The following is a 13120-nucleotide window of genomic DNA, read 5'->3' on the forward strand; positions in this document are numbered from 1 at the left end:
TTAAAAACAGACAAACGTTTTTTAAAAAAGATAAACAAATATATACAGCACAATACTAGTAAGACAGCAATATTTACACCTATAAAACACGCTGCACAAACTTTACCACCATTTAAGTAAGAACTTAGGAATGTTATTATGTAAATTAAGCAATGTCCTAAATGTTCAGTAGTAGTAAAGAATTCAGCACTAACAAAGTACCAAAATTGCCCATTTTCCTTTAGAGGGATGTTTTTACAAAGACACATAAATACAAACTCATTAATTTGGATTAATTTGCACAACATCTGATAAAAGCTGATTCCCCCCCCTTGTTCATTTTGCTTCCACCCCCAACCAAGACAAAACAACATGGAGTTGGCCGTTCTTACAGCACAGGACACTAGATAGTACGTTCTCTTCTCAGGGAGTGTGACCTGGCAGCAACCCCAAAATAGCCCAAATCAGAAATTATGTGAACACTTCTCAGTTTATTGGGGAGATCTCTTTAGGCATGGGCCAAGTATCTGCATTGGGGAACTATGTGACCACAGATGCCTTATTTAACCTTAAGGGCCTCACTGTAGGGTACCTGTGTGGTTCTGGAATCGGGGAGCCACAAGATTAAGCTGTTTAAGTGTCACCTTGTGGTTCCCTCACTGATGCTATGACCCATAAATCAGGTCCCTTAGGTCTTACTGTAACGGTAAAGATTAAACAACAGTCACACTAAACACGTGGTATGGTGTGCACTTGCACCTACTAAGAGAATATGGCAGTGCACAGCCACAAGCAAACTTATATTGGGCTAAGTATGGAATGAAGAACAAACAAGTACATAGTTCTTAAACAATGTCCTGACAATATTTTTCTAGATAAAATACAAGAATTAATATTGCTGGGCATACAGGTGCACACATTCAATCCCAGCACTCGAGAAGCAGAGGCAGGCAGATCTCTATGAGTTTGAGGCCAGCCTGGTCTACAGAGTGAGATCCAGGACAGCCAGAGCTACACAGAGAAACCCTGTCTTGAAAAACAAAACCAAGAAAAAAAAAAAAACAATCAATTTGTTTTGAGTCCAGAGTTTTAAATGGAATTGCAAATTATTTCCCCAGGTTTATTCCTTTTAAATATAACAACATCTACCTGATACGTTAGTTTAAATTATTTTAAATTAATAAAACGTAGTATAATATTTAAAAAGTAGAGGAAAAAAATCAATATCTATTATAACTGATTCTATTGATATATTTTCTTTTAGACCATTCCAAGTGAAGTTTTGCATAACTGAATTTTAGAATACATAAAAATGTATTATATTTTTTAAAGAGTTTTCAAGACTGTTTTTTTGTGCAGCCCTGGCTATCCTCAAACTCATAGATGCACCCGTCTCTGTCTCCTGAGTGCTGGGACTAAAGTGACACCACCTCTTTTTTGTAGTTGTTGAGACCAGCTCTCACTATGTAGCCCTGTTTGGCATGTAACTGAAGAGATGTGCTGCCTCTGCCTCTAGAGTACTGGGATTAAGGGCTTGTGCTACCATGTCCAACTTTTGTATCCTTTTAAAAGATTTATCATTAGCATTTTTCATGTTGCTATATTAGTCTTTGTTTGTTTGTTGAGGCATGGTCTCATGATGCCAGTCTGGAACTCTATTTGACCACGTTGGCCTAGAACTCATATATTCACCTGCCTCTGCCTCTGCCTCTGGAGTGCTGGGATTAAAGATGTACACCATTCTGCCTGGTGCTGTGATATTCTTTCTTTTAGTACATGAGGCCGTGAATTTGAACTGAGTGGGCTCCAGAAGCTCAGGCCTCTTCCCATTAGTCCTTACAAAGTGTGCTTCTTTGGGTGGAGCAGGTTGGCACTTCAACTGAACTCATGTGCTTTTCTCTTTGGCTTCCTTTTTCTTCTGGTCGTTTTCCTTCACCCGCTTCAGGAAGCTGTCTTTGCTCTTAAGAGTGCTTGATGTGCTCAATCTGCACATTAATTCTCTTGGCCAGAGTCTTGCCCTTAACTTGTTTACAATGATGCCCATGGCAAGCTGGGTTGACATTGTAGACTCTTCTGGTTTTGCCATGGTAACACTTATGGGACATTCCTTTTTGAACAGTGCCCATTCCTTTAATGTCTACATTATCACCCTTCTTGTAGATTTGCATGTACCTGGCCTAAGGAACAACTCCACGTTTCCTGAAAGGCCTGGAGAACATACAGTGAGTGCCCCTCTTCTTTCCCTTTGTGTTCGTCATTTTGGCGAGTTACTGAAAGATGGCTACCGCTGCCAAAAAGCAGTACTCTTATTATTCAAGGCAGCAAAATATTCTCTTGGATAGTCATATAGTCTTATTTTCAGTGTTATTAGAAATTTAGGATACTGCCAAATATTTAAATAATATTAAGCATCTGAGTACATATACACATACATGCACACATACTTATTCCTCATAGGGACAGTTTTTGACAGAAGAAATGACAAGACCAAAGAGTATGAACATATTGATGGCTCTTGATAGCATGTCTAATTGCTGCCCCCAGACTGCTGCAATCAAAAATGATAAAAAGATGCCACTGTACCTCCCACCTAGGATAGTAGCAGTATTTCTTTCTTTCTCTCTTTCTTTCTTTCTCTCTCTCTCTCTCCTCTCTCTCTCTCTCTCTCTCTCTCTCTCTCTCTCTCTCTCTCTCTCTCTCTCTCTCTCTCTCTTTCTTTCTTTTCAATACAGAGTTTTTCCGTGTAGTTTTGGAGCCTGTCCTGGAACTTGCTCTGTAGACCAGGCTGGCCTCGAAAGTGCCTCCTAAGTGCTGGGATTAAAGGCGTGTGCCACCACCACCTGGCTTAGTGGCAGTATTTCAAAGCTTACTAGCTCCCTAAGGACAAATAACTTACTACTTTATAATATTTTTTTCTAATTAGAAAGTTCGTAAATTCTTCTTTCACATTTTCCAGATTTAATCATTTAATTTTTTAGTATTAATATTTACTTATTCTTTGACAGTGATACACATGTATATAATGTAATTGTCACTGCTATTACCCTCTCCCATCTTCCTCCCACAGAACCTCTTGTATTTTCACATCTTTTGCTTGCTGTTTTTGTAAGCCAAGAGTTTAAACAGAGTTGTTTGCATGAACATGGATGAGGGACTATTTACTGGAGCATGAGCAACTTAGCAGTGGCTATATCCCAGAAGAAAATTTCTGCCTCCAACCCCCAGCAACCATTAGCTACCAATATCTCTCTCCAGGGATGGGTAGGGCCTCTTGAGCCCCCTTAACAAGTACCAGTTTTATGTGCAACAAAAAAAAAGTTCTGTTTTGTTAAGGAGCTAATCTAGTACCATACTTATTGATGATATTATGTACTTAATTCTTACTTTAATCAGTATTTTTTTCTAGGCTATTTTGCCTTACTTTGTTAGATATTAGTGTACAATATGTCTAGAAGAGTTATCTTCTTCTTTACTGGAGAACTCTAAATGATCTCTAAACAAATTAACATCATACCCCAGGAAAACAAAAAAAAGAGCAAGAACCTACCTAGGGTTATCTGGCCAGTCCAAGAGTTATCTTTTGAAAAAATAATAATTACCAAACCTCAGCCAGACTAAGAAAAAAGATTGAAATAAGTAAAATTTAAAAAATGAAAAGGGAGAGCTGGGCGGTGGTGGCGCACACCTTTAATCCCAGCACTCGAGGCAGAGCCAGGCAGATCTCTGTGAGTTCGAGGCCAGCCTGGTCTACAGAGTGATCCAGGACAGCCAAGGTTACATAGAGAAACCCTGTCTCCAAACAAACAAACAAACCCTCCGCCAAAAAGGGGAGACATTACACTTGATTCCACAGAAATAAAATGGAGCATGAGGTCACCACAAACAATATATATGCCAACAAACTGGATAATCTAGAAGAAATAGATCAATTCATAGACATATACAATTTATCACAACTGTATCCCTAAGAAATAGAAAGTCAGAGCTGCAGAGATGGATCAGAGGTTAAGAGCATCAGCTGCTCTTCCAGCGGACCTGGGTTCAACTTCCAGTTTATCCACACAGTAGTTCATAACTATCTCTAACTCCAGTTCCAGGGGATCTGATAACCTCTTCTAGCTTCTGTGAGCACCAGGCACACACACAGTACCCAGACATAACGCAGACAAAACACCCTGTGCTGGCTCATTTTGGTTGTCAACTTAACTGCATCTGGAATTAACTAAAACCCAAGCAGCTATAGCAAGGGGCACCAAGACTGGGTACCCCGGTGAAGGATTACTCTTGATTCAATCATTTCAAGTGGGGAGACTCACCCTAAAACTAGGTTGGGTGAGGTGGGAAGCTGCACCTTAAATCTGGGCCACACTGGTGGCCGTGTATATAAAGGACAAGAAAAAGGAAATGTTTGCATAGATGGATTCATTCTATCAGTTCTGTTCCTCTAGAGAACCCTGACTAACATATACCAACACACCTAAAATAATAATAATAATAATAATGAAGAAGAGGAGGAATAGAAAAATCAGAGCTAAAGAAATGGCTCAGGCATTAACAGCCCTTGTTGACCACATGGCAGCTCACAACTGTCTGTAACTCCAGGTTCAGGAAATCTGATGCCCCTTTCTGACTTCCCTGGGCACCAGGCACATGTGTGGAGCACAGACATACACACAGGCAAATACATGTATAAAATAAAAATAAATCTTCAAAAAATATAAAGATAGAAAATCTAAACAGACCATTAACAACTGAGGAAATTGAAAGTTGCCTAGAACTAAGAAAAAAGCATTTATTATTTATTTATCCCCAAGACAGGGTTTCTCTGTGTAGCCTTGGCTGTCTTGGAACTCACTCTGTAGACCAGGCTGGCCTCACACTCAGACATCCTCCTCCTTCTGCCTCTAGAGCGCTGGGTTGAAGGTGTGTACCACCACCACCTGGCCAGAAGTCCTTTTTCAACAATAAACAAAACCTTCTCTCTATATATAATAATGAAGTTCCAAGGATTTGTGCAGGAGGGTGAAACAGCAACAGACTGGTAGATAATGTGAAATCTCATTTTGTCTTGAGCTGTTGAGAGATCTATTAACTATAAAGAGCACTGGCTGCTCTTTCAGAGCACCCAGGTTCAATTTCTAGCATCCACATGGCAGCTCACAACTGTCTGTAACTCCAGTTCCAGGGGATCTGACACCCTCATACAGACACACACGCATAAAGAACACCCATGTATATAAAATACAAATAATTATTAAAAAAAAAAAGAAAAAATATCCACCATCATCAGATGGCCATCCCAGGGATGCAAGGATAGTTCAACTCTGATGCACCACACTAACATAACAAAGGGCAAATATATAATGTCTACAGATGTAGAAAAAATACAACAAAATTCAAGCTCCCTTTATGATAAAAACTAAACAAGTTAGATATAGAAGAAATTTATCTCACTATGATAGAGGATATATATTACATACTCATGGCTAATATCATACTGAATGGGGAAAAGATGGAAGGTCTCAAAGGAGACAAAGATGACCATTCTTCTCATCCCTACTCAGCATAGTACTTAGGTCCTAGCCAAAGCAATTCTGCAAGAGGAAGAAATAAAAAGGATTCAAGATGGAAGGAAGTTAAAATGTCCTTGTTGGATTAATAAATGGGACCTCTTGAAACTGAGAAGCTTTTGCAGAGCAAAAGTCACAGTCAATAAGACAAAAAGACAGCCTACAGAATGGGAAAAGATCTTCACCAACCCCACATCTGACAGAGGATTGATCTCCAAAGTATATAAAGAACTCAAGAAACTAGACATTAAAATACTCAACAATCCAATTGAAAAATGGGCTAAAGAGCTAAACAGAGAATTCACAAAACAAGAATCACAAATGGCTGAAAGACATTTAAAGAAATGCTCAACATCCTTAATTATCAGAGAAATGCAAATCAAAACGACTCTGAGATACCACCTTACACCTGTCAGAATGGCTATGATCAAAAACACTAATGACAGTCAATGTTGGAGAGGATGGGGAGCAAAGGGAACACTCCTCCACCGTTGGTGGGAATGCAAGCTTGTACAACCATTGTGGAAATCAGTATGGCGGTTTCTCAGAAAATTGGGAATCAAACTACCTCAAGACCCAGCCATACCACTCTTGGGCATATACCCAAGGAATGCTCAATCATACCACAAAGATACATGCTCAGCTATGTTCATAGCAGCACTATTTGTAATAGCCAGAACCTGGAAACAACCTAGATGCCCGTCAACTGAAGAATGGATTAAGAAAATGTGGTACATATACACAATGGAGTACTACTCAGCAGAGAAAAACAATGAAAGCATGAAATTTGCAGGCAAATGGATGGAACTAGAAAAAAAAAAATCACCCTGAGGTAACCCAAACCCAGAAAGACAAACATGGTATGTACTCACTCATAAGTGGATTCTAGATATAAAGCAAAGAACAATCAGACTACAACCCACAGAACCATGGAGGCTATATATATAGCATGGGGGACCCTAGGACGACTGTGGCTTATAATAAGTTTTGGTTTTACTCAATTACTGAGCAAGCCTCAATGAAACATTTCACGATTAAGATAAGAATTTATACTGTATCAAGCTGATAATAGAAAAATAAATAAATAAATTTATAAAAAAAGTCCTTGTTGGTAGATGACATGATCTTATTTAGAAAACAACCCTAAAGATTCCACCAAAAACCGTTAGATCTTTGGATTTAATAAACAAATAAAGGCTGGGTGGTGGTGGTGCACACCTTTAATCCCAGCACTTGGGAGGCAGAGGCAGGCAGATCTCTGTGAGTTCAAGGCCAGCCTGGTCTAAAGAGTGAGTTTCAGGACAGTCAGAGCCGTTACACAGAGAAACCCTGTCTCGAAAAACAAAAAACAAAACAAAACAAAACAATCCCCTCCCCCAAAAAAGAAAAGTAGTAGGATACAAAATCATCACGAAACAACCAATAGTATTCCTAAACCTAAATTCCTAAATATGAAAAAGTTGACAAAACCATCCTATTTACAATAGCTAAAAATAAAAATAAAAATTAAATTCCTAGGCATAGGGGTTGGTAATGCAGCTGGTTGGTAGAATGTTTACCTAGCATTTATAAAGTCCTGGGTTCAATTACTAGCACCATATAAACTGGGTATGGTAGAACATGCCTGCAACCCCAACACTCGGGAGGTAGAGGCAGGAGGCTCAGAAGTTGAAGATCATCCTTGACTACATGAAGGCCTGTCTTCATTTAAAAAAAAAAAAAAAAAGAAATTGAAAAATATACAAATAAATGGAAAGATAACCTGTTCATAGATAATACCCATAATATCCAAAGCAACCTGTATCGTTGTACTGGTTGTTTTCTGTCAATTTGACATAAACCTAAACATACCAGAGAAGAGGAGATCTTAACTGAGAAAATGCCTTCATAAGATTAGCCTATATGCAAGCCTGTAGGACATTTTTTTTTTTTTGATGATTGATGTGGGAGGGCCCAGCTCAATTGTGGGCAGGGCCACACCCTGACTGGTAGTCCTAGATGGTATAAGAAAGCAGGGTGAGCAAGCTTCAGTTCCTACTTCCAGGTTTCTGTCTTGAGTTCCTGATCTGACTTTCTTTGATGATGGATCGTGAGTTGCTTTTGGTCATGGTGTTTTATCACAGCAGTAGAAACCTTAACTAAGAAAATTATCAGTGGAATCCTTATTAAAACACCAGTGGCATTTTCAAAGAAATATAAACCTGTTAATTTACAGTCAACAATCTGCAATAAAGAGAGAAAAAACACCTAATGGGGAAAGGACAATCTTGAAATTTAGGGAAAAGCTGACTAAACAGTCACTTGCCTTAGTTATTTGCTTTGACTTTCTGGGAACCAGAAGACGGTTCAGAGGTCAAAAGCATTACTGCTCTTGCAGGGGACCTGATTCCCAGCTCACAACCATCTATAACTCCAGTCCTAGGAGATTCCAATGCCCTCTCCTGGTTTCCATGTCCACCAGACACACATGTGGTGCACAAACACACATGTGGTACACAGACACACATGCAGGCAAAACACTCATACAAATAAAATAATCCAACACTGATGAATTACGATGATAATGACTGCCTCAGTTATTTTTCAAGGATATAAACATCATTTTTACGGAAACCATTAAGCCAGCATTTAGGCCTAAGCAAGTGTCCAACAGGTAAAATCTCAGAAGGACGAAAACCTCATGCTCAGACCATGCTAGAGCTCCATTTTCTGAACGTTGAGTGCTTCTGAAGACCAAGACCAAGATCTCATTACACAGGTGACTGATTACTTCCTTTTTCTCTGTGTTACATCACTTGGCTTCTTTATCCCCCAAACATCCCAAAGCAGATTTGAAACTAGGGTTTCCTTCATCATGCTAACTTGTTAGCCTTGAGAATAAACTCTCTTTTCAAAATTTTTCTCATGATAGACATACTGTTTGGTATGCAAATATGCCTGATTTGGCAGTAGCTTGGTCAATAAATATTGTTTGGAAAAATGAATATCCATATGCAGAAGAGTGAATAGACTCCTACTTCTCACTCCTCACACAAACTAACTCCAAGTACATTAAAAGTCATGAAACTATGACATTTCTAAAATAAAACACAGGTAAGGGCTTTTTGGCAAGGTTTGCAAGGCAACAAAAGCAAAAAGAGACAAATGGAATTGTAGCAAACTGAAAGCTCTGCACAGCAAAGCAAACGAGAGTGAAGAACAGCTTCAGAGTGAAATGTAATACTTGCAAACTTACATCTGATAGAGATTACTATCCAGAATATGAAAGACACTCAACTGTGCTGGCTAGTGTATGTCAATTTGACATAAAGTAGGATCATTTGGGAAGAATGAGGCTTAATTGAGAAAATGCCTCCATAGGATTGGTCTGTAGGCAAGTCTGTAGGGCATTTTCTTGAATGATAACAATGTAGGAGGGCCCAGTCCACTATGGGCAGTGGCACCCCTGGGCTGATGGTCATGGGTGCTGTAAGAAAGCAGATTTAATAAGCAATGAGGAGCAAGCCAGTAAGCAGCATTCTTACATGGCCCCTGCATCTGTTCCTGCCCTGACTTCCTTCAGTGATGGGACTGTGTGGGGAGCTGTAATTGGAAATAAACTCTCTCCTCACCAAGTTGCTTTTGGCCATGGTGTTTTTTATCACAGCAATAGAAACCTTAATGAAGACATCAGTTTAGTAGCAAAAAATTAAAAATGAAGACCCATAACAGACATTTTTCAAAAGAAGACATACAAAGGGTCAAGAGGGTATAGGAAAACATGTCCAACATCACTAAACATCAAGAAAAGGCAAATTAAAAACATGAGAAGTCAAGAAGAGTTGGTATATTGGTAGTGTCTACCTTTAATCCCAGCACTCTGGAAACAGGGGTGCATATATATATATATATATATATATAAATAAATTCAAGCAATTCTCCTAGTTAATAAACATTACTTTAGGGGCTGGATAGATGGCTCTAGAGCAATCTTGAGTACTGAAGTTTAGATTCCAGCACTCATGTCTTTTGGCCTCTGTGCTTAGGTACAAGTACACACACACACACACACACACACACACACACACACACACACACACACACATTTTTTAAAAAAGTAATTTAAAAATTATGAGTAACATAATTAACTCCATTAATACATATTGCTCCCCACTTCTCTCTGTTATTTTCAAGACAAGGTCTCTTATTATTGCCCTGGCTGTCTTGGAACTCACAGAGATCCACCTGCCTCTGCTTCCTGAGTACTGGGATTAAAGTGTGCCCAGCTCTATAAATTTTCAACTGAGTCTAAAACTGCACTCAAATGACTCATGTATCTTACATATAGGAGCCAATGTCCCTCCTCTGATTTACTGCTGTTCTGGAAGAGTCTGCAAAAGTAATTTCTATCTTTTCTTTTCATAGAGATCGAATTGATTTATACTGATAAATGACCAAATTAATTCCCTTAAAACTATGTTCTTGAGACAGGGCAACACAGAGAAACTGTCTCGAAAAACAACAAAACAAAACAAAATAAACAAAAAACCCCCAAATCAAAACACAAAACAAACAAACAAAAAAACTATCAGCAATAAACACACTTTTTTGCACTATGTCAGACACTGGGGACATAACATTATACCAAACAGATATTTGTTTCAGATATTTCCTCAGGAAATCTGGTTTCAAGTACTTTACTAGTAGGAGAAATTATTTATAAGAATTAACACAGGGTAAGTTTGGCATTTTTCTTTCCATGAAAGGAATGAAGAAACTTACAGCATCACTTAAGACCTCACTGTTTATAGGCAAGATGTGTTCAATCCGCACAAAAGGCAAGAGAGAAGAAAGGACCTCTCTAAGTTCTTCTATGTCCAGGTCTCTTCTTTTCACACCTCTTTTGTTCACACTATGTGCAGTACCACTCAGTAAGTTTGGCTCTATGGAACAGGAAAAAAAAAGCCTTCAGTGAAATCCCAATTTTCATAGACACAGTCTAAAGAAATTTGTATGTGCATGTGTGTGGGGGTGTGTATGTGCCACAGCATTGAGTGTGAAGGACAGAGGACAACTGTACAAACACTTTTACCCACTCAGCCACCTTGCTGCTCCTAGGGACAGCCTTACTCTCCTCTCTCTTATATAAAATCTTAGTACCAGACTTAGTATGTAAGAGTATCTGCTTTAAGAAAGGTTATAAATAAGCTTAATACACAAGTTTTTGGACAAACAGAAAGTACACTGTCTACAACACAGGAACATTCTTTATGACTTCTGTACTAAATGAATCTTTTTATGTATATTAACTCAAAGTAAGAAAAATGTCAATCTGTTAATATCAAGACTGTGACTGGTTTTTAATATAAGGGGGACATTGTAAAGCATTTGCTATTTCTAGTCATGGCAGCATATATGGGGGTGAGGGGAGAGGTCTCATGTAGTCCAGGCTTTCTGATCCTCCTACCTCTACTTCCTAAATTCTGGGATTATAGACATGCACTACCATGCCAAACACAGGCTACTTATGTATAAAGGTAATTTAATAATATATTAACCAGCTGTATCCAAAGGAGCAAAATCTAAGGTACAATCTACCTAGTTCTAAGCTTCTAAATTTCTGTAACATGGATCTGTTACTGCACATGGGTCAATCTTTAGTATTTGACATTTAAGTCCTCTGTCCTGAGCAAGAGATAGGTATTGGTATTAATGTGATAGGAAAATCTAAAGAAAAATAGTATGCTTATGACACCAAGGTATGAAGAAAATTATAAATTTTGGAAATATTTAATTGTATCTTTAATATCTACATATTTTTCTTAAAATTTGGTAATTTTTACAATGAATATGATCTTTATTGCTAATAGTAAAAGTGACAATCTTTTGTTTGTTTGTTTGTTTGTAGACAGGGTCTCACTATATAGCCCTGGCTGTCTTGGAACTCACTATGTAGACTAGACTGGCCTTGAACTCAAAGAAATCTGTCTGTCTCTACCTCCCTAGTGCTGGGATTAAAGGCTTGTACCACCACACCCAGCCCAAATTTTTATTTTATAAGAAAATACATTTTTCTTAAATCATGTGAGGGAAATATATGTATATAGTCTCTCTCTATAAAGATATATATAGAGAAAACAACTTATATGTTTGTGATGTTGAGGATAAATCTAGGGCTTTGTTGAATATCTCTGACTCACAATTTTTTTTTTAAAAGCACTGTGTTGTGGGATATTTGTACAATGTGTGAAGATGTATTAATGTGATTGTTGTAATAAAAAGCTGAATGGCCAATAGCTAGGCAGGAGGTATAGGCGGGACTTCCAGGCAGAGAGAGGAAGTAGGAGGAGATAATTGAGGCATAGAGGAGACACTACTGAGACATGGAGGAAGTCGGACATACAGAATGAAAGTAAGGTAAAAAGCCATATGGCAAAAGATTAATAAAAGCAGGTTAATTTAAGTTTTAAGAGCTAGTGGGACAAGTCTAAGCTATAGGCTGAGCTTTCATAATTAATAAGAGGTCTCTGTGTCATTATTTGGAAGCTAGCTGACAGGACAGAAAAAGACAGTACTGGATAATCTTACACAAAACCTTTAAGAAAGGGCAGACTCATCCATACACAAGCATGACTAAAGAAGAGTAGCCAGTTTGCCTTTCTTATTCTTGCAGGAGAACCTTATATTCTAACCTTGTCTGAAACACATTTTATTTATTTACTTATTTTTGTTTTTAATGTGCATGGCTATTTTGCCTGCATGTATGTCTGTGAACCACATGTATGCCTGGTGCCCTCTTGAAGACTGAAGAGGGTGTTGAATCCCCTGGGAGTGGAGTTACAGACTGTGGGGAGCCACCATGTATGTGTTGGGAACCAAACCCAGGTCTTCTAGAAGAGAAGCAAGGGCTCTTAACCACTGGGCCATCTCTTCAGCCCCCAAAACTACTTTAAAGGAAATTTTATCCATGAAGGATTCTTGTTACCTGCCCAAATAAATATGACCTTTCATCATGACCAACCTTTCCTAATTATTAATCTGTATCAATGGGGAGACCAATGGCCTATAGTAATTAGGCAGTTCAGGTGTGGTAGTTATGTCGTTCATAATTAATTAACAATGAATTAACCACTGATTAGAGGTTAGTTTTCTGTCTGTGGGCCTCTGGGCACAATCATTTTGCCAACTCTGCAAGACATAACTTTGTGTGCTTCTGTTTAAAGGCTCCTTAATACATATTTATTCATTAACTCTGAACTCATGGCTAACAGCCTGTAACTTATGCCTCAATGAAGTTTATCAAACACACTCTATTTTCTCCATGAGGACAACTCAGCCTTCTTGCATTTCAGAATTTGAGACACTTTAGACTCACTTGGTAGCCATATTAAACTGAAATCATGAATAAAAAAACAAAAATGTAAAAACACATTAGATGGGGCTGGAGACATAGCTCAGTGGTTAAGAGTACTTGCTGTTCTTGCAGAGGACTGGGGTTCAATTCTAGGTACCTACATACTGGCTCACAACCATTTGTAGGCACATTGTGCATATATAAAGATGCAGGCAAAATATTTAAACAATAAAAATTA

At 38.4% G+C, this 13120-nt stretch overlaps 1 protein-coding gene and 1 pseudogene across 4 annotated transcripts in view; both read right to left on the reverse strand.

The window, feature by feature from the left end:
• Window positions 1-13120, reverse strand: part of Btbd7 (BTB domain containing 7) — a 108497-nt gene that overhangs the window by 15965 nt on the left and 79412 nt on the right. For all 4 annotated transcript variants that reach the window (XM_052738837.1, XM_052738838.1, XM_052738839.1 and 1 more), the window contains exon 6: window positions 10311-10471. In XM_052738837.1, the coding sequence (XP_052594797.1) occupies window positions 10311-10471 (161 nt within the window). The remainder of the gene's footprint in view (window positions 1-10310; window positions 10472-13120) is intronic.
• On the reverse strand, window positions 11-2612 carry LOC128110874 (60S ribosomal protein L21-like; annotated as a pseudogene).

This window comes from Peromyscus californicus, unplaced genomic scaffold (assembly GCF_007827085.1).
Source record: "Peromyscus californicus insignis strain IS unplaced genomic scaffold, ASM782708v3 Scaffold_15__1_contigs__length_86483966, whole genome shotgun sequence".
NCBI lineage: Eukaryota > Metazoa > Chordata > Mammalia > Rodentia > Cricetidae > Peromyscus > Peromyscus californicus.